General features: G+C 42.6%; 1 protein-coding gene across 6 annotated transcripts; it reads left to right on the top strand.

The window, feature by feature from the left end:
• Positions 1–625: 625 nt before the first annotated feature.
• On the top strand, positions 626–27,344 carry LOC139408448 (SEC14-like lipid binding 7). Of its 6 annotated transcripts, none has more exons than XM_071152357.1 (12): positions 626–783; positions 967–1,042; positions 8,159–8,202; positions 8,855–8,917; positions 13,764–13,952; positions 16,663–16,758; positions 19,184–19,244; positions 19,605–19,688; positions 20,139–20,245; positions 21,636–21,778; positions 22,369–22,541; positions 27,121–27,344. In XM_071152357.1, exons 1-12 carry the CDS (start codon positions 730–732, stop codon positions 27,249–27,251), a joined length of 1,221 nt encoding a protein of 406 aa, XP_071008458.1. In that variant the 5' UTR covers positions 626–729; the 3' UTR covers positions 27,252–27,344. The 6 variants fall into 6 exon arrangements, with proteins under 6 accessions (XP_071008458.1, XP_071008457.1, XP_071008460.1 ...); XM_071152356.1 differs by having other exon boundaries at positions 657–783; positions 20,139–20,308; XM_071152359.1 differs by lacking the exon at positions 8,855–8,917 and having other exon boundaries at positions 657–783.
• The last annotated feature ends 228 nt before the right edge of the window (positions 27,345–27,572 follow it).

Below are 27,572 nucleotides of genomic sequence, written 5' to 3'. Positions count from 1 at the left end.
GGCCAATGATATGATCATTATTGATTGTATTGGTGGTCACAGAGCTCTGCTGTGAATCTCTGAAATCTTATTTCTGTTAGTAATTGACATTTGGTCAATTGTTAGGGTGCTTTGCCTTTTGAAGTGGTTGTCCAGGCCCTACTATGTATCCACTTCATCTGTTCCTTTGTTAACCTTTTATACCTGTTTTGTAAAGGACCGTTGTAATGCAAGGGCACATTTCTGCCAAAGCAGACTATAAAGTATCTCCAAAGCCCCTAACTAGACCATCATATCTTTACAGTAAACTATGTGATAAAATGCATGGGAATGATGTTAGATGTGCTAAATGTCCCTGTAAAATATGCCAAATATGCGTATATTATATCATAATAAAATATAATTGTATTCATTGCATTCTTTGATTGTTGGAGAGTTATTACTATTCTATATCACTAACGTTACTGTACTGTTTTCGGATTTATCTGGGATGGAGTTGCTCCTAGAAGCTGAGCTGAGGTCAATTTAGCATTTCCCCAGTGTAGTTAAAGGTGAGGATTTGGGAAGGATAGGCTGGTCCTGGTTCAGTGTGCCTCGGCGTCATGCGTGACCGCATGACTACCTGGAGGAAGGGGAGGGGAATGGCATGGGAGGTGTGTGTGTGACAGTGAAGACCACTTAATTCCACCGGAGGTCATTCACAGAAAGTGATTTACTGGAGCGCCTGCGCGGCAAATCGTAACAGAGAGAATGAGCAGACGAGTGGGCGACCTCAGCCCGAAGCAGGTGGACATTTTAGCCGAGGTAAATAAACTTTCCACTATAACATTTTATGTTCTTTGTAGCCTATATTCTAGCCTCTGTTTATTCAAGTTACTGTCTAAAATGTTTTTGTCATATAGCCTATTCAGTGTATTCCTTAATTCCCCCCCCAACAATTGTTTATTTAGTTCGTTGTGTCAGTATTGTGTTGTCTCGTGCTGCTAGTTTCGGGAGCGGCTTGAGGACGTTCTCCCAGACCTTCCCGCGCAGCATGACCACTACCTGCTCCGCTGGCTCCGAGGTAAAATCAAAACGACTTCTTTCTTCCCATAGCAACATGAGATAGTCCTACCCTGCATTTCTGCAGGTTATGTTTATATGTATTTGTTTTACCCGCAACAGGAATTTCATATATTACAATATGATGGTAGGATGGTCATGTGTAAATCTCCTTTTTCTGAGATCAAATTAAAATAGGGTAGGACTATCTAAAGTGCTTTTCAACATCTCTATTCCTACTTAAGCAGGCCCATGTTCCTCGTGAATAGAAAGAGGATGAAACATTTGTGCTGATGCAGTAGTCTATGTCTGAGTAAAAGTAGACCTAAAGGCTTCATTATCTCACTGATGTAGTGGACATGGGCTTAGCCAACAGCACATGCTCTCAGTTTCTCTGACCCCTAGAGAGTGAACCCTACAGTGAAACTTGTTGTCCAAGAATATGAGAACAGGTTATGTTGTGACAAACACATAGGACAAATGTAGAGTAATAACTTTCCACTCTCTGACCCCATAGGGAGCTAAATCACACAGGTAGCCTAGGCATTTGAGGCATTTTGACAACCCTGTATTCAAATGATATTTGACTCCTATTCATGGTGGTGACATTTTTTGTAAATTTACAGTATTTTGTACGTATGTTACCTGTTGCAGAGAGACACTAGTTTTCCTATCAGATTGGGTGTAAGGTGTTGAGGTATTGTTAACCCACACTCAGCAATGGAACTGTTACAATCGCCCAAAAATGTACATATTGCCACTTTAACAAATACTTAGAATGCAAGTTTTGGAGCATGTCTTTAAGGAAGGCAGGGAGATTTGTTTAACAATATATATTTTTTTCATTTTAAAATGTTCACAAGCATCCCCCACAAAAACAACATTAAGATAATGCCCCTTCTACTCTCCCCTGTGTCTCCAGCATCAGCTGATATCCTACAAAAAGTGTTCATTATTTGAAGTAATGTTGTTGTAAGATTGCAAACAGACTTGGCAGTTTTACTGTTATGGAGTCCAACTTTAGAGAGATTATTTTGTATACCTTTTAGCAAGTAGTTCTGAAAGTAGTGTTCACTTTTACACTACGTCTTATACGTGCAGATATGTGCACCACATTGTTCGCTCTCTCGCTCTGCTGTGTGTACATGATGTGCATCTTGCTTGCTGTCACTCATATGGCGAGGGGTTGAAGCTCATTGGTTGAACTCAAATTGCTAGGGGGCTGGCCCACGTAGTGGAAAATGGCACAACACAGCTTCCAGAATGACAGACGCTTTCTTGTGAGAAAGGCAAGACCGTAATTCTGCTCATATATTATGTACAGTGGGGCAAAAAGGTATTTAGTCAGCCACCAATTGTGCAAGTTCTCCCACTTAAAAAGATGAGAGAGGCCTGTAATTTTCATCATAGGTACACTTCAACTATGACAGACAAAATTATATTTTTTTTCTCCAGAAAATCACATTGTAGGATTTTTAATGAATTTATTTGCAAATTATGGTGGAAAATAAGTATTTGGTCAATAACAAAAGTTTATTTTAATACTTTGTTATATACCCTTTGTTGGCAATGACAGAGGTCAAACGTTTTCTGTAAGTCTTCACAAGGTTTTCACACACTGTTGCTGGTATTTTGGCCCATTCCTCCATGCAGATCTCCTCTAGAGCAGTGCTGTTTTGGGGCTGTTGCTGGGCAACACAGACTTTCAACTCCCTCCAAAGATTTTCTATGGGGTTGAGATCTGGAGACTGGCTAGGCCACTCCAGGGCCTTGAAATGCTTCTTACGAAGCCACTCCTTCGTTGCCCGGGCGGTGTGTTTGGGATCATTGTCATGCTGAAAGACCCAGCCACGTTTCATCTTCAATGCCCTTGCTGATGGAAGGAGGTTTTCACTCAAAATCTCACGATACATGGCCCCATTCATTCGTTCCTTTACACTGATCAGTCGTCCTGGTCCCTTTGCAGAAAAACAGCCCCAAAGCATGATGTTTCCACCCCCATGCTTCACAGTAGGTATGGTGTTCTTTGGATGCAACTCAGCATTCTTTGTCCTCCAAACACGACGAGTTTAGGTTTATGTCCCCCTGTGTGGTTCTGGGATTTTTGCTCACCGTTCTTGGGATCATTTTGACCCCACGGGGTGAGATCTTGCGTGGAGACCCAGATCGAGGGAGATTATCAGTGGTCTTGTATGTCTTCCATTTCCTAATAATTGCTCCCACAGTTGATTTCTTCAAACCAAGCTGCTTACCTATTGCAGATTCAGTCTTCCCAGCCTGGTGCAGGTCTACAATTTTGTTTCTGGTGTCCTTTGACAGCTCATTGGTCTTGGCCATAGTGTAGTTTGGAGTGTGACTGTTTGAGGTTGTGGACAGGTGTCTTTTATACTGATAACAAGTTCAAACAGGTGCCATTAATACAGGTAACGAGTGGAGGACAGAGGAGCCTCTTAAAGAAGAAGTTATAGGTCTGTAAGAGCCAGAAATCTTGCTTGTTTGTAGGTGACCAAATACTTATTTTCCACCATAATTTGCAAATAAATTCATAAAAAATCCTACAATGTGATTTTCTGGAGAAAAAAAATCTCATTTTGTCTGTCATAGTTTAAGTGTACCTATGATGAAAATTACAGGCCTCTTTCATCTTTTTAAGTGGGAGAACTTGCACAATTGGTGGCTGACTAAATACTTTTTTGCCCCACTGTATTTATGAACTACACATCCAGTCCAAAGTGGGAGATTTAGTAGTAGTCAAAGTTCAGGAGCATGTCTTCAAGGAAGTAATTTATTTTTCAACAATATTATGCCCCTTCTACCCCCAACCCCCCCATACACACATACACAAAATTACAGGCTACATGAGAGTACATAATACAGATCCCTTCAAACAGCCCCCCCCCCCCCCCCCCCCCCCCCCCCCCCCACTCCCCCAGCCGGTATTAGCCTCAATGCTGTAAAAAAGAGCGAAACAGTGCCTTCTATAACAAATACTAGCAAATACATTTGTGAACATAAATATAAAGAAACACACACACACAGAAAATGAAAGGGGAGGTGAGGTGAAGAGAGAGAGAACCACCTGTGTGATAAAGATGCACCACTACATAATCAGAAACATAGATTGTTCCAAAACTTGTGTATAGGTAGCTGAAGACTGAAGTAAGATTTGGGGACTGCATCCATGTCTGTGTATCTAGAGACGGGTCTCTAGCGTTTCTGGCTGCCAGTGTGGCTTCTGCTCTGGTGACATCTGACATTCGGTCACTTTGTTTCTGATAAGGTTTTGGAAGTAAACATCAGCTTATGGGGCACCTCGCTGGCCTGACCAATAGGGATGAACTGTGCGCCCTCTCCTCCTCCTGCCCTATGCCCACAAGAGCATATTTACTCAGCCAGTAGACCGGGTTTGGACAAACAAAGTAGGCTAAATATAAGATGACTTCCCAAACCTGATCTTTATAAAAGCTGGTGTACATTTACATAATTTAGCAGAGTGACTTACAGGAGCAATTAGGGTTAAGTATCTTGCTCAAAGGCACATCAACAGATTTCACCTAGTCGGCTCAGTAATTCAAACTAGCGACCTTTCAGTTACTGGCCCAACGCTCTTAACCACTAGGCTACCTATATTCCAGAACAGTGGTCACCAACCGGACTTGTCGATTTCCAAGGCATTTCAATTCGATCGCCAAACATTTCAGTAAAAAACCCAACGATAAAGCCTTGTTCCTATTTTTTGTATTAGTCTCAGGCAGCCTACTGCTGGCAAAACGTTTAAAGCCATGACAAGAGAGAGACTGTCAACGCATCCACCAAAGATCTGATGTTTTTATGAGTGAGTTCATGTTTAAGTTCTTACTCAGCACTGTCAACACTTTATATTCAACACTTTTATAAACTATAAAATGCGCGTTCTTCCTATTTCCACTCAGCGCTTCAACAAGCAGTGCAGCAGTAATGAATGAGTAGGAAAGTGGATCTATAGGCCTGTGTTGTTGTTATTATTAGTGGCTTGGGTCTTTTTAAATATCAAAGAATATTTCACTTTCTCTGTAACAACATGAATTTGTGCATGAGGCAGCAATAATGCGGTGCGACTCGAGTTTCCCTATCAGCTGGAAGACAGTGTCCCTTTTTGGTCAGTGTCAGTGGAGGAAAGGGAGAGCGGAGGGATGTTGAGAGACGGACCTTCAGTCTGCTGTCTCTGCTGAGACTGACCATCAGCTGGAAGACAGTGTCCCTTTTTGGTCAGTGTCAGTGGAGGAAAGGGAGAGCGGAGGGATGCTGAGAGACGGACCTTCAGTCTGCTGTCTCTGCTGAGACTGACCATCAGCTGGAAGACAGTGTCCCTTTTTGGTCAGTGTCAGCGGAGGAATGTTGAGAGACGGACCTTCAGTCTGCTGTCTCTGCTGAGACTGACCATCAAATGCAGCCACCATCAGCTGGAAGACAGGCACCATCAGCTGGAAGACAGGCACCATCAGCTGGAAGACAGGCACCATCAGCTGGAAGACAGGCACCATCAGCTGGAAGAGAGGCACCATCAGCTGGAAGACAGGCACCATCAGCTGGAAGACAGGCACCATCAGCTGGAAGACAGGCACCATCAGCTGGAAGAGAGGCACCATCAGCTGGAAGACAGGCACCATCAGCTGGAAGACAGGCACCATCAGCTGGAAGACAGGCATCATCAGCCCAGTAAAATAAAAAGTAAATCATTTAAATGTATGTTCACTCAGCTGTTCCTCACAAGTAATACAACAATGAATCTATTACCGGTGTGATCATATAGCCTACCTCAAATGTTGAAATATAATTTTAAAAAATATACCGAACAACAATGCATTATCAGGTAAATTCAAGCAAAGCCCGAATGCGGTGATAATGTAATGAGCCTATAGCTTACTGCACAAACCTCATTGCTACAGTACTGTTTTTAATTGGTTAATGTTACATAGGCTTACATAATAAAAATCAGAGCGGTAGATCTCGGCATGCATTTTGATTAAGAAAGTGATCTTGACTCAGAAAAGGTTGGCGACCACTGTTCTAGAAAATCATGTTTTAAGCAGCAAACAGTTAACTGTTCTGTCTATGACTGTATTTCATTGTCCAGCTTCTGTGCCACATTGTGAATGTGTGTGATTATTTTATTTTCTGTGGTTGGACAAAGGCTCTGATCAATTCAATAGAGCACTCAATTTCCTATTAGTCTCTTAGGGAAGTGTATTGACCTGTTGATGGAGGTAGGTGGACAGGTAGGGGAACAGGTCCAGTATCTTTAGCCCATAGACAACCAGGCAGGCAACTGGACACCTATCCTGTAATAGTCATTAGACAACACAGGGACCAGATTACTGCAACTTGGATGATGGTAGTGTACTCACTGTCTGTACACACAGGCGTGTGAGAACAATGTCATTAGACACACATAGCAGTGTTGTAGTAGCTACTAGGTGCCATGCATTGGGGTTTGGGCTTTTATAACGTAGAAGATTAAAACTCATTCTGCAAATAATGTTTCAGCATTCACTACAGGCAAGGTATGCCATTAAATATTAGCTATTAAATCATGTGTGTGTGCACATTTGTGTCCACATGAGTTGACTCTTCCACGTAGTGGGCATTACTTCAAGGCAGATGGAATAGATCAATATTTGCGTTATCCCTCATTCTGTGTTTTAGCCTTACAAAATAACGTTTATCCAGCTTATTCAACTGTGTCAGATTCGCTGTCTCACTGTCATTGGATGGTGTTACTATGTACCCTGTACACTATTTGCACTTAATTATATGAATAGCATCGGCCAACCTAAATTCAAGGCCATGACAGTTCTATGGTCCATACTGTATGCTTAAGGAATATTTGCATAACCAAATTTCCATAGGTGAGTTTTTTCACTCAAGCATAATAATAATTTATTATGTCTCCCTTTCGCGAAATATGTCTTGCATTTCAATCTCAACAGCACAACATGAACATCACCAGGTATAGTGGCGCAGCGGATCTAAGGCACTGTATCTCAGGGCTAGAGGTGTCACAACAGACACCCTGGTTCGAATCCATGCTGTATAACAACCGGCCGTGATTGGGAGTCCCATAGGGCGGTGCACAATTGGCCCAGCATCGTCCGGGATTGGCTGGTGTAGGCCATCATTGTAAATAACAATTTGTTCTAAACTGATTTAAATAAAGGTTAAAAAAAGGTTCCCACCAAAATTACATCAACATCACATAAAAAAGAGATGACAATGCTTTGTAATGTTTCACTAACAGGAAATTAGTATTAGTAAGAAGGTATTGTATTCGCCTATATTGCTCAATTTCATTTCATTTTTGTGAGTCTTAACCAAAATATCAGATGGGACAAAATGTTCAGCTGCCACTTTAAGGGCGGGAGGTGACCCTGGTAACGTGGCCACTCGAGCCCTTTCTCTTGACCGAGGTAAAGACAGTTTCAGGTTGGATATTCAACAGATATTCACGCTTTCAAGCCTCAATAGCTTTCAAACCACTTGAGCCACAGACTCCAAATAAGTGTCATCATATTGGAAAAATTGTGCACAACATTGCACAGGTCTGATTTTCACGATATGGACTTTAATTTGCTTTGCAAAGCTAATAAACATGTGGAAATGTAAGCAGCATTTTGTATTCCAAGTTGAATTAGTTAGGGAGCACTTTTTTGTAAACCTTTTTTACATTCAAATTTCAATAGCTCCTTGGTTCAGAATGTACACTCAGTGGGCCTACACATTGCACAACCTTTAATTTGTCAATTTTCATCTCACACAATTTTACATGAATTTTTAAAATGTTCAAATGTCAGTAGCTCCTTGCTCATGTGACCTACTGACTTCGAACAAGGTTCAGAATGTACACTCAGTTTTTTCAGCTAAATATCACGTGTTCAGACTTAACTTTTGACTTTTTATTCGCAAATGCAAATGTAATCCGTGTCTGGTCAAAAATACGTTCTTACCTGCCAATACATAAATCTACCTGCATTTGGCAGGTGTTAATGTTATGCCTGGTAATGAGAGTACATGCTTGGATGGCCATAATGATTGTCTATGTTATATCTTGTTTTGCCTTATTCTGTATCATGACAAGAGTGTTGTTTTTCTTCTTTTCCAGCCCGAAGCTTCAATGTTCAGAAAGCAGAGGCGATGCTTAGAAAGGTGAGACCCTGTTTCAAGTGTTTGTTGATCTAACAAGGTCCTCCTGTACTCTCTGATATCTAAACACTGGCTACTTTCCTCAGGTTGACTTGTAATTATTGACTGGACATAATAATGTCTACATATCCAATTTACCATGTGCATGTTAATATACACTGTGTATCCATGATGCATTACCCTGTAATTAAAGAGTAACATGTGTTGTATTGATAAGAGAGACTAGAATGTAATAATAAAGATGGTGACATAACAAGGTGACTGTCTGGTGTCTGTAAGTTCTTCATGGTGATTGTTTAATAGAAACAATCTAGTTCTATGGATTTTTTCCCCTTCTACATCAGAGGATTATAATATGGAACCCTGCGAGCTGCATCTTCAAGCTACTTATTACACACACACACACACAGGAGATAATAAAGTATCAGTATAAGCCTCCTGATCCCTTCCCAGAGTGCACTGCTTCCAAAATGCTCCATTATATGTGTGTTCCCTTTTGTTCAAAGTTCAAAGCCTTGAGGTTGTGTTTATCCAGAACTCCACATTATCCCACATTAAAAACGCACACTTGAATCTTTTCAAAGCTAACTTTTATTCAACATAACTGTCACTGCTAAAAGACTGTCCTGAACAAGAGTTTCTATCTCCTCTGTAGCATCTGGAGTTCAGGAAACACATGAAAGCAGACAGCATCATCGCTGACTGGAGGCCTCCTGAGGTGCCTGCCTGCCTGCCTGCCTGCCTGCCTGCCTGCCTGCCTGCCTGCCTGCCTGCCTGTCTGCCTGTCTGCCTGTGTGTGTGCCTGCCTTTCTGTTTGTCTGCCTGCCTATCTGTCTGCCTGTCTGCCTGCCTGTGTGTGTGCCTGTGTGTGTGCCTGCCTGCCCGCCTGCCTGCCTGCCTGCCTGCCTGCCTGCCTGCCTGCCTGCCTGCTTGCCTGCCTGCCTGCCTGCCTGCCTGCCTGCCTGCCTGCCTGCCTGCCTGCCTTTGTGTTTGTCTGTCTGGTGAAAAGGTACAGCTCCGCCTGTGACAGAGTACAGCTACACCATTAGGACTAGCAGGGTTATTACACAGTGTAATAACACCTCACAGATGTTGATACAAACTACCATCTTACACAACGCACATTATGATCATTTGTGTGGCTTTCCTCCTTTCTAGCATGGTCAGATAGAGATTGGTATGGTCACAGAATTAAATAGAACAACTATAATATATCTGGGTTGTAAAATCCTCTTGATTCTCAAGCTGTATGAGTTCTACTAATTCTTATCGAGCTGTATGAGTTCAACTAATTCTTATCGAGCTGTATGAGTTCTACTAATTCTTATCGAGCTGTATGAGTTCTACTAATTCTTATCAGGCTGTATGAGTTCTACTAATTGTTATCGGGCTGTATGAACTCTACTAATTGTTATCGAGCTGTATGAGTTCTACTAATTCTTATTGAACTGTATGAGTTCTACTAATTCTTATCGAGCTGTATGAGTTCTACTAATTGTTATCGAGCTGTATGAGTTCTACTAATTGTTATCGAGCTGTATGAGTTCTACTAATTCTTATCGAGCTGTATGAGTTCTACTAATTCTTATCGAGCTGTATGAGTTCTACTAATTCTTATCGAGCTGTATGAGTTCTACTAATTCTTATCGAGCTGTATGAGTTCTACTAATTCTTATCGAGCTGTATGAGTTCTACTAATTCTTATCGAGCTGTATGAGTTCTACTAATTCTTATTGAGCTGTATGTTGGTCCCATGTTTCATGAGCTGAAATAAAAGTTCCCAGGCATTTTCTTATACGCACAAAAAGCTTATTTCTCTAAAATGTTGTGCACAATTTTGTTTACATTCCTGTTAATGAGCATTTCTCATTTGCCAAGATAATTCATCCACCTAACAGGTGTGGCATATCAAGACGCTGATTAAACAGCATGATCATTACACAGGTCCAGCTTGTGCTGGGGACAACAAAAAGCCACTCTAAAATGTGCAGTTTTGTCACACAACACAATGCCACAGATGTCTCAAGTTTTGAGGGAGCATGCAATTGGCATGCTGACTGCAGGAATCTCCACCAGAGCTGTTGCCAGATAATTGAATGTTCATTTCTCAACCATAAACCGCCTATAACGTTGTTTTAGAGAATTTGGCAGCACATCCAACTGGCCTCACAACCACAGATCACGTGTATGGCGTTGTGTGGGCGAGCGGTTTGCTGATGTCAACGTTGTGAACCGAGTGCCCCATGGTGGCGGTGGGGTTATGGTATGGGCAGGCATAAGCTACGGCCAGCGAACACATTTGCTTTCATCGATGGTAATTTGAATGCACAGAGATACCGTGACGAGATCCTGAGGCCCATTCGTCGTGCCATTCATCCGCCGCCTTCACCTCATGTTTCAGCATGATGATGCATGGCCCCATGTCACAAGGATCTGTAATCTGTAAATTCCCAGTTCTTCCATGGCCTGCATACTCACCAGACATGTCACCCATTGAGCACGTTTGGGATGCTCTGGATTGACGTGTACGACAGCGTTGTCCAGTCCCCTCCGATATCCAGCAACTTCGCACAGCTATTGAAGAGGAGTGGTACAACATTCCACAAGCCACAATCAACAGCCTAATCAACTCTATGCGAAGAAGATGTCGTCCTGCATGAGGCAAATGGCGGTCACACCAGATACTAACAGGTTTTCTAATCCACACCCCTACCTTTTTTCTTAAAGTATCTGTGACTAACAGATGCATATCTGTATTACCAGTCATGTGAAATCCACAGATTAGGGCCACATTTATTTATTTAATTTGACTGATTTCCTTATATGAACTGTAAGTAAAATATTTGAAATTCTTGCATGTTGCGTTTACATTTTTGTTCAGTACAATTAGTCCTGTCTAAATAAAATAATTCTGAATATTTCACCAGGAAGCATGACTTAGCCACAAAAGAGAATTTGCTTCTTTTAAGAAAACTGCTGTGGATTGTTTCAAATCACAAGTGTGTTTGGGAAGCCGCAATTTGGGTTGTGTGCTTGGCAAAAGGTCTAGCTGATTGAATTCTGTCTGTCAGTGAAAACGGTCTAAAAAATGTGATAAGATAATGTGTTGTGAGTATAATTTAAAATGTTGCATGAAGGAAAGGGGAAGGGGGGTGTGGTGAAGATATGGTGCGTCTCCAGAATGCATATTTAGGAAAGTGCCCATTTGGCAATGTCTTATTTCTGTCTTAACTCTCCACATACACAACACATTTTTTCTTCGCCTCACAAAGTCAACAAAGTCTGTTTTTTATACCCGTTGCCACTGATAATTCCTCAGCATTTAAAAAATCTTGTCAACACTCCCGGCCTCGATAATCACCAAGCCTGGGTGTGAATTAGTAAAATATCATGATCTGATGATCCCATATATCCAGTGAAAACATCCTAAAACACAGCTTTCTGTTCCAGGCTAGTTGGCTAGGCTAGTTGATACATTGTTGCAAATTTGTTAGGACAGCTTCGGGCCAGACCCTGTGATAATTTGATACAATGCTGAATTTCACTAGCAATAGCTCAAGTTAAGACATATATAATGGGAGGCAGACAGGTGAAGAGAGCTGAATGTGATTCAAAGGATATTTTCTTCTGATTTTAGTTGTCCAGTTTAGGTCTATTTATTTTACTTAGTTGATGAAGGACGTTATAGGACTACTGCTGCATTGATCTATAGGCTATCCCTGAGTTCCATGCTCATTTCTTTAGCCGCCAATGGATCACAATGTATCAATATGTCCATATGGCAGAGGCTAGTGCTCTCGCCATAGATTAATTTTACTTAAGAGTGTTATGATTAACCACGTGACAATGATTTTCAGAAACTAAAATGTTATTATTGAAATGAAACTGTTCCATGATAATGTGCATGCAGTTGAAGTGGGAAGTTTACATGCACTTAGGTTGGAGTCATTAAAACTTGTTTTTCAACCACTCCAAAAATGTCTTGTAAACAAACTATAGTCTTTGCAAGTCGGTTAGAACATCTACTTTGTGCATGACACAAGTCATTTTTCCAATTGTTTACAGATATTATTTCACTTATAATTCACTGTATCACAATTCCAGTGGGCCAGAAGTTTACTTACACTAAGTTGACTGTGCCTTTAAACAGCTTGGAAAATTCCAGAAAATTATGTAATGGCTTTAGAAGCTTCTGATAGGCTAATTGACATCATTTGAGTCAATTGGAGGTGTACCTGTGGATGTATTTCAAGGCCTACCTTCAAACTCAGTGCCTCTTTGCTTGACATCATGGGTAAATCAAAAGAAATCAGCCAAGACCTCAGAAAACAAATGTGTAGACCTCCACAAGACTGGTTCATCCTTGGGAGCAATTTCCAAATGCCTGAAGGTACCACGTTCATCTGTACAAACAATAGTACGCAAGTATAAACACCATGGGACCACGCAGCCGTCATACCGCTCAGGAAGGAGATGCGTTCTGTCTCCTAGATATGAACGTACTTTGGTGCGAAAGTGCAAATCAATCACAGAACAACAGCAAAGGACCTTGTTAAGATGCTGGAGGAAACAGGTACAAAAGTATCTATATCCACAGTAAAACGAGTCCTATATCGACATAACCTGAAAGGCCGCTCAGCAAGGAAGAAGCCACTGCTCTAAACCGCCCGCCATAAAAAAGCCAGACTACGGTTTGCAACTGCACATGGGGATAAAGATTGTGTTTTTTTTGGAAGAAAAAGGGGAGGCTTGCAAGCTGCAGCATCATGTTGTGGGGGTGCTTTGCCTGCAGGAGGGACTGGTGCACTTCACAAAATAGATGGGATCATGAGGCAGGAAAATTATGTGGATATATTGAAGCAACATCTCAAGACACCAGTCAGGAAGTTAAAGCTTGGTCGCAAATGGGTCTTCCAAATGGACAATGACCCCAAGCATACTTCCAAAGTTGTGGTAAAATGGCTTAAGGACAACAAAGTCAAGGTATTGGAGTGGCCATCACAAAGCCCTCACCTCAATCCTATAGAACATTTGTGGGTAGAAATTAAAAGACGTGTGCGAGCAAGGAGGCCTACAAACCTGACTCAGTTACACCAGCTCTGTCAGGAGGAATGGGACAAAATTCACCCGACTTATTGTGGGAAGCTTGTGGAAGGCTACCCGAAACGTTTGACCCAAGTTAAACTATTTAAAGGCAATGCTACCAAATACTGACCCACTGGGAATGTGATGAAAGAAATAACAGCTGAAATAAATCATTCTCTCTACTATTGTTCTGACATTTCACATTATTAAAATGTGAAACTGACCTAAGACAGGGAATTTTTACCAAGATTAAATGTCAGAAAATTGTGAACAACGGAGTTTAAATGTATTTGGCTAAGGTGTATATAAACTTCAACTCTATGTACATATTCATAACTGGCATGCAGATCGGTAGAAAAGGTAGGATAAATTGTAAGCTTCCCCAAACTTAAAAAAAACGGGCCTGCCTATGGTAATCAAAGGCCTGTCCAACTGATTCGTACTGGCGCCGGGTCTGACTGTATGATGTGGTTCCCCAGGTGATCGAACGGTATGTGTCCGGGGGGATGTGTGGGTACGACCTCGAGGGAAGTCCCATCTGGTACGATGTCATTGGGCCCCTGGACCCCAAAGGTCTGCTGCTGTCCTGCACCAAACAGGACTTCATGAGGACCAAGATCAGAGACACAGAGATGCTCCGCAGAGAGTGTCAGAAACAGACAGAGAAGGTACACTTTGAACTACCATGCTTTTATATGTATGACAATATTAACAGAATTGAACACAAACGGTGCCTTCAGAAAGCATTCACACTCCTGGACTTTTTCCACATTTATTTGTTTTACAGCCTGAATATAAAATATATTACATTTAGATGTTTTTGTCACGGGCCTACACACAATACCCCACAATGTCAAAGTGGAATTACGTATTTTGTTTTTCATTTTGACAAATGAATTACAAATGAAAAGCTAAAATGTCTTGGATCAAAAAGTATTCAACCCCTTTTTTTTATGGCAAGCCTATATACAATCAGGAGTAAAAATGTGCTTAACAAGTCACATAATAAGTTGCATGGACTCACTTTGTGTGCAGTAATACTGTTTAACATGATTTCTGAATGACTACCTCATCTCTACACCCCACACATACAGTTCATCTGTAAGATCCTTCAGACAAACAGTGAATTTTAAATACCAACTCAACCACAAAGACAAGGGAGGTTTTCCAGTGCCTCGCAAAGAAGGGCACCTATTTGTAGTTGGGTACAAATAAAAAGTAGACATTGAATATTCCATTGAGCTATTAATTGCACTTTGGATGGTGTATCAATACACCCAATCACTACAAAGAAACAGGTGTCCTTCCTTGCTCAGTTGCTTGAGAGGAAAGAAACTGCTCAGGGATTTCGGCCATTGAGATCAGTGGTGACTTTAAAACAGTTTAATGGCTATGATAGGAGAAAACTGACAATGGATCAACAACATTGTAGTTACTCGACAATTCTAACCTAATTGACAGATTGAAAAGAAAGAAACATATACAGAATAAAAATATTCCAAAACATGCTTCCTGTTTGCAACTAGGCACTAAAGTACTGCAAAGAATGTGGCAAAGCAATGAACGTTTGGTCCTGAATACAAAGCATTATATTTGGGGTGACTCGAACACAATACATCACTGAGTACCACTCTTCATATTTTCAAGCATAGTGGTGGCTGCATCATGTTATGATTATGCTTGTCATCGGCAAGGACAAGGGAGTATTTAGGTTAAAAAGAAACTGAATAGAGCTAAGCACATGCAGAATCTTAGAGGAAAAACCTGGTTCAGTCTGCTTTCCAACAGACACTAGGAGACAAATTCACCTTTCAGCAGGACAATAACCTAAAATACAATGGGGACACCTGCTCTTCGAACATCTCATTACAAAATCATGGGTATTAATACGGAGTTGGTCCCACCTTTGCTGCAATAGGCTTTCCACTAGATGTTGGAACGTTGCTGAGGGGACTTGCTTCCATTCAGCCACAAGAGCATTAGTGAGGTTGGGCACTGGTGTTGGGCGATTAGGGCTGGCTCGCAGTCGGTGTTCCAATTCATCCCAAATGTGTTTGATGGGATTGAGGTCAGGGCACTTTGTAGGCTAGTCAAGTTCTTCCACACAGATCTCGCAAACCATTTCTGTATGGACCTCGCTTTGTGCACAGGTGCATTGTCATGCTTAAACAGGAAAGGGCCTTACCGAAACTGTTGCCACAAAGTTGGAAGCACAGAATCGTCTAAAATGTAATTGTATCCTGTAGGGTTAAGATTTCCATTCACTTCAACTAACGGGCTGCTAGCTTTACACCACTCCAGCCGACACTTGGCATTGCGCATGGTGATCTTAGGCTTGTGTGTGGCTGCTTTCCCATGGAAACCCATTTCAGCTCCTAACGAACAGTTCTTGTGCTGACACTGCTTCCAGAGGCAGTTTGGAACTCGGTAGTGAGTGTTGTAACTGAGGACAGATGATTTTTATGCACCTAGCGCTTCAGCACTCGGCAGTCCAGTTCTGTGAGCTTGTGTGGCCTATCACTTCGCGGCTGAGTCGTTGTTGCTCCTAGACGTTTCCACTTCACAATAACAGCACTTACTGTTAACCATGGCAGCTCTAGCAGGGCAGAAATTTGACAAACTGACTTGTTGGAAAGGTGGCATCCTATGATGATGCCACATTGATTAGGCCATTCTACTGCAAATGTTTGTTTATGGAGATAGCATGGCTGTGTGCTCAGTTTTATATACCTGTAAGCAACAGATGTGGCTGAAATTGCCAAATTTCCTCATTTGAAGCGATGTCCACATACTTTTGGCCTTGTAGTGTATGTAGATGAGATTCTTTCAATACGTTTTCAAACATTTCTAAAAACATGTTTTCACTTTGTCATTATGGTGTATTGTGTGTAGATGAGGGAGAAAATATATATATTTAATCGATTTTGAATGTATCACACAAAATGTGGAATATGTATTACAGTATGACAGGCCTTTATTCTAATCTCAGAGTGCCAGAAGCAGACAGAGAAGCTTTGACTGAGTATGATTTATTACATATATATTCAATAAGATAAGGCTTTATTTATTAGAGTGCCAGAGACAGTACAGACAGACATTCATTAAAGAGATTTTTGCAACACCAAGAGTTGTGGGTTTGATTCCCGCTAGGGCCACCCGTGCATAAAATGTATGCACCCATGACTGTAAGACGCTTTGGATAAAAGTGTCTGCTAAATGGTGTATAATATTGTTATTATTATTATTATTATTATATAGAAGAACGAGAGGTTTGACTTAAAACGCTCTAAAAATATCCCCCACCCCTTTTTCACTCTCTCTCGCTCTCTCTCTCCCCTCCCCATCCCTCCCCACCTCCTCTCCTTCTCCCTCTCTCAGTTGGGCGTTAATGTGGAGACGATAACCCTGATCTATGACTGTGAGGGACTGGGCCTGAAGCACCTGTGGAAGCCTGCTTTAGAGGCCTATGGAGAGGTGAGCCCACTGAATTAAATAGATTAGAACATAATATATACACATAATGGTTCTAAATAGTACCAGATATGGGTTCTTTGGCTTGTAACCATAGCAGCACCCTTTTTGGTGCTATATACAACCCTTTTTTGAAGGTTTAATAAAGAACCATGCCCATCATGTTCTAAATGGAACCTGTATGGTGTTATAAAGAACCCTTTCCCAAGGTTCTATAAAGAATCATTAAAAAAGGTTCTATATAGCACCAAAAACGGATTCTGCTATGGTTACAACCCTTTTGGGGTTATATAGAACCCTGTTTTATGGTTCTTTATGGAAACGTTATGTAGTAGGGTTCTAAACTCAGCAAAAAAAGAAACATCCTCTCACTGTCAACTGCATTTATTTAAAGCAAACTTAACACGTGTAAATATTTGTTTGAACATAACAAGATTCAACAACTGAGACATAAACTGAACAAGTTCCACAGACATGTGACTAACAGAAATTGAATAATGTGTCCCTGAACAAAGGGGGGGTCAAAATCAAAAGTAACAGTCAGTATCTGGTGTGACCACCAGCTGCACTAAGTACTGCAGTGCATCTCCTCCTCAAGGACTGCACCAGATTTGCCAGCTCTTGCTGTGAGATGATACCCCGCTCTTCCACCAAGGCACCTGCAAGTTCCCAGACATTTCTGGGGGGGAAATAGTCCTAGCCCTCACCCTCCGAACCAACAGGTCCCAGACGTACTCAATGGGATTTAGATCCAGGCTCTTCGCTGGCCATGGCAGAACACTGACATTTCTGTCTTGCAGGAAATCACACACAGAACAAGCAGTATGGCTGGTGGCATTGTCATGCTGGAGGGTCATGTCAGGATGAGCCTGCAGGAAGGATACCACATGAGGGAGGAGGATGTCTTCCCTGTAACACACAGCATTGAGATTGCCTGCAATGACAGCAAGCTCAATCCGATGATGCTGCGACACACCGTCCCAGACCATGACGGACCCTCCACCTCCAAATCGATCCCACTCCAGAGTACAGGCCTCGGTGTAACGCTCATTCCATCGACGATAAACGCGAATCCGACCATCACCCCTGGTGAGACAGTGAAGAGCCCCTTTTGACAGTCCTGTCTGGTCCAGCGACGGTGGGTTTGTGCCCATAGGCGACGTTGTTGCCAGTGTTGTCTGGTGAGGACCTGCCGTACAACAGGTCTACAAGCCCTCAATCCAGCTTCTCTCAGCCTATTGAGGACAGTCTGAGCACTGATGGAGGGATTGTGTGTTCCTGGTGTAAATTGGGCAGTTGTTGTTGCCATCCTGTACCTGTCCCGCAGGTGTGATGTTCGGATGTACCGATCCTGTGCAGGTGTTGTTACACGTGATCTGCCACTGCGAGGACGATCAGCTGTCCGTCCTGTCTCCCTGTAGTGCTGTCTTAGGCATCTCACAGTATGGACATTGAAATGTATTGCCCTGGCCACATCTGCAGTCCTCATTTCTCCTTGCAGCATGCCTAAGGCACATTCACGCAGATGAGCAGGGACCCTGGGCATCTTTCTTTTGGTGTTTTTCAGAGTCAGTAGAAAGTCCTCTTTAGTGTCCTAAGTTTTCATAACTGTGACCTTAATTGCCTACCATCTGTAAGCTGTTAGTGTCTTGACTACTGTTCCACAGGTGCATGTTCATTAATTGTTTATGGTTCATTGAACACGCATGGGAAACAGTGTTTAAACCCTTTACAATGAAGATGTGGGAAGTTATTTGGATTTTTATGAATTTCTCAATCTTTCTCAATCTGAAAGGTTCTTTGTAGATCCTGTAGAAGAAACATACAGGTTTTTATTCTGGTCAGTCATATTATATTATATATATTCTAATGAGCCACCTCGCCTACATTTAATTATCACTAAAAGAGCAAAGAACCCTTTTGTGAACTTTAAAGAACCATTGAAGAACAGAATTAAAAGGGTTTGAGTAATTATGGCTCCACATAGAACCATCACCCTTCCTAAAGATCCCTTGGGGAACCCTCATCTTTTAGTGTTTATGCATCTCTATGGGTGAGACCATCATGAATAGACATGTCTGAAAAACAAAGTGTCTGTCTGGCTGGCTGTCTGTCTGTGTGGCCATTGTATGGCTGGCTGTTGTCTGTCTGGCTGGCTGTTGTCTGTCTGGCTGGCTGTTGTCTGTGTGGCTGGCTGTTGTCTGTGTGGCTGGCTGTTGTCTGTCTGGCTGGCTGTTGTCTGGCTGGCTGTTGTCTGTCTGTCTGGCTTGCTGTTGTCTGTGTGGCTGGCTGTTGTCTGTCTGGCTGGCTGTTGTCTGTCTGGCTGGCTGTTGTCTGTCTTGCTGGCTGTCTGTCTGTGTGGCCATTGTATGGCTGGCTGTTGTCTGTCTGTTGGCTGGCTGGCTGTCCCTCGCTAATACTGTTGCAGATTCTTACCATGTTTGAGGAGAACTATCCTGAAGGACTCAAGAGGGTGTTTCTCATCAAGAGTGAGTCATCGAGATTCTGCGTGTGTGTGTGTGTGTGTGTGTGTGTGTGTGTGTGTGTGTGTGTGTGTGTGTGTGTGTGTGTGTGTGTGTGTGTGTGTGTGTGTGTGTGTGTGTGTGTGTGTGTGTGTGTGTGTGTGTGTGTGTGTGTGTGTGTGTGTGTGGTATCTATGTCTTACGATCTATGTCTTACAATATCTATGTCAATAAAATGTCACGGGAGGTTGGTGGCACCTTAATTGGGGAGGTCAGGCTTGTGGTAATGGCTGGAGCAGAATTATTTTGAGCCGTCCTCCCCTCAGCAGCCTCCTGTGTTGTGCGTGCGTCCGGGTGTGTATTTATAGTGCCTCTCTCTCCCTGCAGCTCCTAAGCTATTCCCGATGGCCTACAACCTGGTCAAACACTTCCTGAGTGAAGAGACACGTCACAAGATCATCATTCTGGGATGTGAGTACTGTGTTCCTATATATACTACACGCTAGGGAGCAGGTACAGTATATGTGAGGTATTTTTCTTATCAATATGGACTATTGGAATATGGTTTCTGTAAATGAGAAAATATCACCTAATATTGCTCTTTGATATGGTATGTGTCTGTCTAGTCCACGGCTCTTCTACCCTGTTCCTGGAGAGCTACCGTCCTGTAGATTTCTACTCCAACCCTAATCTAATTGGTTGATAAGCTGAATCAGGTTAGTTACAACAGGTAGTAACAACAGTTGGAGCAAAAACCTACAGGAGGGTAGCTGTCCAGGAACAGGGTTGGAGAGCCCTGGTCTGTATCGTTTTGAGATGTCACTTCTCACATCAGGTGGTGGTGGGCCAAGTGTACAGCTGTAACAAACTTTTAAACCTCCCCTGTCTTTCTCTCTCTTTTCCCCCTCTCTCCGTCTCTAGCTAACTGGCAGGAGGTGTTACTTAAGCACATTGACCCGGAGCAACTCCCGGTGGCGTACGGAGGAACCCTTACTGACCCTGATGGTGACCCTCGCTGTCGAACCATGGTGAGAAAGATGGAGGGAGGGAGCGAGGACTTCCACAAAGCTGTGAACGATCTGAGAGACAAGGCAAGAAGGGACTTCTACGCCAACAAAAGGAACATCAAATTTGACATCCAATTAAGATTTGGCTAAAAATAATTGAATCAGTTAAAGAACCCATTGCCCTTTATGGTTGTGAGGTCTGGGGTCCGCTCACCAACCAAGAATTCACAAAATGGGACAAACACCAAATTGAGACTGCATGCATTATTTTGATAATAAAATATCCTCCTTGTACAACGTAAAACACCAAATGCAGAGCAGAACTATGCTGATACCAGAAAATAGCTTTTAAATTCTACAACCACCTAAAAGAAAGCGATTCCCAAACCTTCCATAACAAAGCCATCACCTACAGAGAGATGAACCTGGAGAATAGTCCCCTAAGCAAGCTGGTCCTGGGGCTCTGTTCACAAAGAGACCCCACAGAGCCCCAGCTCAGCAACACAATTAGACCCAACCAAATCATGAGAAAACAAAAAGATAATTACTTGACACATTGGAAAGAATTTACCAAAAAACAGAGCAAACTAGAATGCTATTTGGCCCTGAACAGAGAGTACACCGTGGCAGAATACCTGTCCACTGTGACTGACCCAGAATTAAGGAAAGCAATAAGTGTTTTTTGTTGTTGTTTTATTTAACCCTTATTTTACCAGGTAAGTTGACTGAGAACACATTCTCATTTACAGCAACAACCTGGGGAATAGTTACAGGGGAGAGGAGGGGGATGAATGAGCCAATTGGAAGCTGGGGATGATTAGGTGACCTTGATGGTCAGATTGGGAATTTAGCCAGGACACCGGGGTTAACACCCCTACTCTTACGATAAGTGCCATGGGATCTTTAGTGACCACAGACTCTTGCTATAGCCTTGCTATTGAGAGAAGCCGCCATAGGCAGACCTGGCTCTCAAGAGAAGACAGGCTATGTGCACACTGCCCACAAGATGAGGTGGAAACTGAGCTGCACTTCCTAACCTCCTGCCAAATGTATGACCATATTAGAGACACATATTTGCCTCAGATTACACAGACCCACAAAGAATTCGAAAAACAAATCCAATTTTGATAAACTCCCATATCTATTGGGTGAAATACTTTAGTTTGCCATCACAGCAGCAAGATTTGTGACCTGTTGCCACAAGAAAAGGGCAGCCAGTGAAGAACAAATACCATTGTAAATACAACCCATATTAATGTTGATCTATTCTCCCTTTACACATCGTTAGAGAGAGAGAGAGAGAGAGAGAGAGAGAGAGAGAGAGAGAGAGAGAGAGAGAGAGAGAGAGAGAGATGTTTGTGTGTGTGTGTTTGTGCATGTGCAGGAATTGATGTGTGTGTTGTGGTGGTAGATAAACTACGGCGGTACGGTGCCCAGGTCGTACTATGTTCAGGACAATATGGTCAAGGTCCAGTACGACAACAGTGTGACCATCAGCCGAGGCTCCGCCTTCACACTGGAGTATGACATCACCACCCCCAGCAGCATCCTCAGGTAACCAACCTTTAACCCTGACAACTGACCTCTAACCCTTACCTTACCTCCCAAACCTGGCTGTAATCTTTGACCTTAAAGCTGAAATCCGCATAAGGTGAAACAGTGTTACTGTTCGCCTTTGTTGTTTTTGTTGCTGAAACAAACAAAAAATCTGCAGTACTTATTGTGTTCTATCTCTCATGCAATGATGCCTGAGGGAAAACAACAGTGTTTGTTGTTTGCATAACTTCTTTGTTGTTGTAATATCCCAAACGGACGTGGCAGTTTCACCATTAAGGATTCCAGCTTTAAGTCTGACCAAACACACTAGAGTTAAACCCTGACCCCAAACTGACATGGGTGTCTTCCATATTGATTTCTCCTACCCAGTGGTGATTTCAGATCAGTGCAGATGAAGGAGAGGAAGCCACTTTACACTATTGAGATGCAGCCCTGGTAAAGATGTCACGTGGAGTAACACCTCCCCTCCTCTCTTCTCGTCCATCTTCCTTCCTCCTTCCCTCTATCTCCCCACATCCCTCCATTCCTCTCTCCCTCTCCTCCTCCCCCTTCTCCCTTCATCTCCTCCTCCACCCTCTCCTCTCTAGGTGGCAGTTTGCCAGTGATGGGGCAGACATAGGCTTTGGGGTGTTCATGCGGACCCAGGAGGGGGGTGGGGCTCAGAAGGTGGGGGACATGCTGCAGGTGGTGCCTAGTGAACGCTACAACTCACACATGGTCCCAGAGGACCGCTCACTCACCTGCCCCGAGCCTGGAACTTGTGAGTACACACCAATGGAGGCTGCTGAGCGGAGGACGGCTCATAGTAATGGCTGCAACAGAGCGAATGGAATGGTATCAAACTATGTGTTTGATGTATTTGATACTATCCTACTGATTCCGCTCCAGCCATTACCACGAGTCCATCCTCCCCAATTAAGGTGCCACCAACCTCCTGTGGTATACACACACACACACACACACACACACATTGGTAGAGACACACACAGATACACACACACACACATAGATGAACACATACAAACAAAGATGTTCAGACCACTTCTCTTTTTCTACATTTTGTTACATTACAGCCTTATACTAAAATGGATTAAATAAATAAAAATCCTCATCAATCTGCACACAATACCACATACTGACAAAGCAAAAACAAGTTTTTAGACATTTTCGCTCATTTATAAAAATAAAAAACAGAAATACCTCATTTAAATAAGTATTCAGACCCTTTGCTATTAGACTTGAAATTGAGCTCAGGTGCATCCTGTTTCCATTGATCATCCTTGAGAGTCCACCTGTGATCATCCTTGAGAGTCCACCTGTGATCATCCTTGAGAGTTCACCTGTGGTAAAATCCATTGATTGGACATGATTTGTAAAAGCACACACCTGTCTATATAAGGTCCCACAGTTGACAGTTGCATGTCAGCAAAAACCAAGCCATGAGGTCGAAGGAATTGTCCGTTGAGCTCTGAGACAGGATTGTGTCGAGGCACAGATCTGGGGAAGGGTACCAAAAAAGATCATCAGTATTGAAGGTCCCCAAGAACACAGTGGCCTCCATCATTCTTAAATGGAAGAAGTTTAGAGCCACCAAGACCACCATTCCTAGAGCTGTCCGCACGGCCAAACTGAGCAATCGGGGAAGAATGGCCTTGGTCAGACCAAGAACCCGATTTTCACTCTGACTCCAGCGTTCCTCTGTGGAGATGGGAGAAGGAATTCATCTCTGCCGCACTCCACCAATCAGGCCTTTATGGTAGAGTGCCAGACGGAAGCCACTCCTCAGTAAAAGGCACATGACAAGCCCGCTTGGAGTTTGCCAAAAGGCACCTAAAGAACTTTCGAACTATGAGAAACAAGATTCTCTGGTCTGATGAAACCAAGATTGAATTCCAAGTGCCACATCTGGAGGAAACAAGGCACCGCTCATCACCTGGCCAATACCATCCCTATGGTGAAGCATGGTGGGGCTGAATCATGCTGAGGGGATGTTTTTCAGTGATAGGGACTGGGAGACTAGTCAGGATCGAGGCAAAGATGAATGGAGCAAAGAACAGAGAGATCCTTGAAGACCTGCTTCAGAGCTCTCAGGACCTCAGACTGGGGCGAAGGTTCACCTTCCAACAGGACAACGACCAAAAGCACACAGCCAAGACAATGCAGGAGTGGCTTCGGGACAAGTCTCTGAATGTCCTTGCGTGGCCCAGCCAAAGGCCGGACTTGAACCCGATCAAACATCTCTGGAGAGACCTGAAAATAGCTGTGCAGCGACGCTCCCCGTCCAACCTGACAGAGCTTGAGAGGATCTGCAGAGAAAAATGGGAGAAATTCCCCAAATACAGGTGTGCCAAGCTTGGTAGCGTCATACCCAAGAACACTCAATGCTATAATCGCTGCCAAATGTGCTTCAACAAAGTACTGAGTAAAGGGTCTGAATACTTATGTAAATGTGATATTTCAGTTATATATAAAATAAAAAAATTTGCATTGTCATTATGGGGTGTAGATTGATGAGGGGGGAAACTATTTAATACATTTTAGAATAAGGCTGTAATGCAACAAAATGTGGAAAAGGTGAAGGGGTCTGAATACTTTCCTGAATACACTGTATACACATGCACATACAAATAGACACTCACACTAACAGATACAGCTATACAGATACACACATACAGCCAGACAGATACACACATACAGCCAGACAGATACACACATACAGCCAGACAGATACACACATACAGCCAGACAGATACACACATACAGCCAGACAGATACACACATACAGCCAGACAGATACACACATACAACCAGACAGATACACACATACAGCCAGACAGATACACACATACAGCCAGACAGATACACACATACAGCCAGACAGATACACACATACAGCCAGATATATACACACATACAGCCAGACATATACACACATACAGCCAGACAGATACACACATACAGCCAGACAGATACACACATACAGCCAGACAGATACACACATACAGCCAGATATATACACACATACAGCCAGACATATACACACATACAGCCAGACATATACACACATACAACCAGACATATACACACATACAGCCAGACATATACACACATACAACCAGACATATACACACATACAGCCAGACATATACACACATACAACCAGACATATACACACATACAACCAGACAGATACACACATACAGCCAGACATATACACACATACAACCAGACATATACACACATACAGCCAGACATATACACACATACAGCCAGACATATACACACATACAGCCAGACATATACACACATACAGCCAGACATATACACACATACAGCCAGACATATACACACATACAACCAGACATATACACACATACAGCCAGACATATACACACATACAGCCAGATATATACACACATACAGCTAGACATATACACACATACAGCCAGACATATACACACATACAGCCAGACATATACACACATACAACCAGACATATACACACATACAACCAGACATATACACACATACAACCAGACAGATACACACATACAGCCAGACAGATACACACATACAGCCAGACAGATACACACATACAGCCAGACAGATACACACATACATCCAGACATATCCACACATACAACCAGACAGATACACATATAAAACCAGACAGATACACACATACAACCAGACAGATACACATATAAAACCAGACAGATACACACATACAACCAGACATATACACACATACAACCAGACATATACACACATACAACCAGACATATCCACACATACAACCAGACATATACACATATAAAACCAGACATATACACACATACAACCAGACATATACACACATACAACCAGACATATACACACATACAACCAGACATATCCACACATACAACCAGACATATCCACATATACAACCAGACATATCCACACATACAACCAGACATATCCACATATAAAACCAGACATATACACACATACAACCAGACATATACACACATACAACCAGACATATGCACACATACAACCAGACATATCCACACATACAACCAGACAGATACACATATAAAACCAGACAGATACACACATACAACCAGACATATCCACACATACAACCAGACATATACACACATACAGCCAGACATATACATACATACAGCCAGACATATACACACATACAACCAGACATATCCACACATACAACCAGACATATCCACACATACAACCAGACATATACACACATACAACCAGACATATACACACATACAACCAGACATATCCACACATACAACCAGACATATACACATATAAAACCAGACAGATACACACATACAACCAGACATATCCACACATACAACCAGACATATCCACACATACAACCAGACAGATACACACATACAACCAGACATATACACACATACAACCAGACATATACACACATACAACCAGACATATCCACACATACAACCAGACAGATACACACATACAACCAGACATATACACACATACAACCAGACATATACACACATACAACCAGACATATCCACACATACAACCAGACATATACACATATAAAACCAGACATATACACACATACAACCAGACATATCCACACATACAACCAGACAGATACACACATACAACCAGACATATACACACATACAACCAGACATATGCACACATACAACCAGACATATCCACACATACAACCAGACAGATACACATATAAAACCAGACATATACACACATACAGCCAGACATATACACACATACAACCAGACATATCCACACATACAACCAGACATATCCACACATACAACCAGACATATACACACATACAACCAGACATATACACACATACAACCAGACATATCCACACATACAACCAGACATATACACATATAAAACCAGACAGATACACACATACAACCAGACATATCCACACATACAACCAGACATATCCACACATACAACCAGACATATACACACATACAACCAGACATATACACACATACAACCAGACATATACACACATACAACCAGACATATCCACACATACAACCAGACATATACACATATAAAACCAGACATATACACACATACAGCCAGACATATACACACATACAACCAGACATATACACACATACAACCAGACATATCCACACATACAACCAGACATATCCACATATACAACCAGACATATCCACACATACAGCCAGACATATACACACATACAGCCAGACATATACACACATACAGCCAGACATATACACACATACAGCCAGACAGATACATAGTAGTAATTCTGTATTGTGTCCTGTGTGTAGACGTGCTGCGTTTTGACAACACCTACAGCGTGCTGCAGTCGAAGAAGATCAGCTACACTGTCAATGTTCTACTGCCAGACGGACAGACACAGAGCCCTAGGAGTATCAGAGGGGGTGGACGGCTGGAGTAACACACACACGCACAACACGCACGTACAAACAGACAGACACAGAGCCCTAGGAGTATCAGAGGGGATGGAAGGATGGAGTAACACACACACACACGTACTAACAGACAGACACAGAGCCCTAGGAGTATCAGAGGGGGTGGACGGCTGGAGTAACACACACACCACACACACACACGTACTAACAGACAGACACAGAGCCCTAGGAGTATCAGAGGGGATGGATGGCTGGAGTAACACACACACAACACACACACACGTACTAACAGACAGACACAGAGCCCTAGGAGAGAGGGGCCAGACATCTGGCATCACACAAACACA

Source organism: Oncorhynchus clarkii, chromosome 5, assembly GCF_045791955.1.
Source record: "Oncorhynchus clarkii lewisi isolate Uvic-CL-2024 chromosome 5, UVic_Ocla_1.0, whole genome shotgun sequence".
NCBI lineage: Eukaryota > Metazoa > Chordata > Actinopteri > Salmoniformes > Salmonidae > Oncorhynchus > Oncorhynchus clarkii.
The sequence above is the reverse complement of the archived record's forward strand: the minus strand, read 5'-3'. Positions and strand labels throughout refer to the sequence as shown.

Bases quoted from the DNA above. Each gene is read 5' to 3' on its own strand.
- LOC139408448 (XM_071152356.1), top strand. From the start codon at position 730: ATGAGCAGACGAGTGGGCGACCTCAGCCCGAAGCAGGTGGACATTTTA. The intron at 8,918-13,763 runs GTGCCTGCCTGC...GTGGTTCCCCAG, and splicing joins CTGACTGGAGGCCTCCTGAG to GTGATCGAACGGTATGTGTC. The intron at 19,689-20,138 runs GTGAGTACTGTG...CTCCGTCTCTAG, and splicing joins CAAGATCATCATTCTGGGAT to CTAACTGGCAGGAGGTGTTA.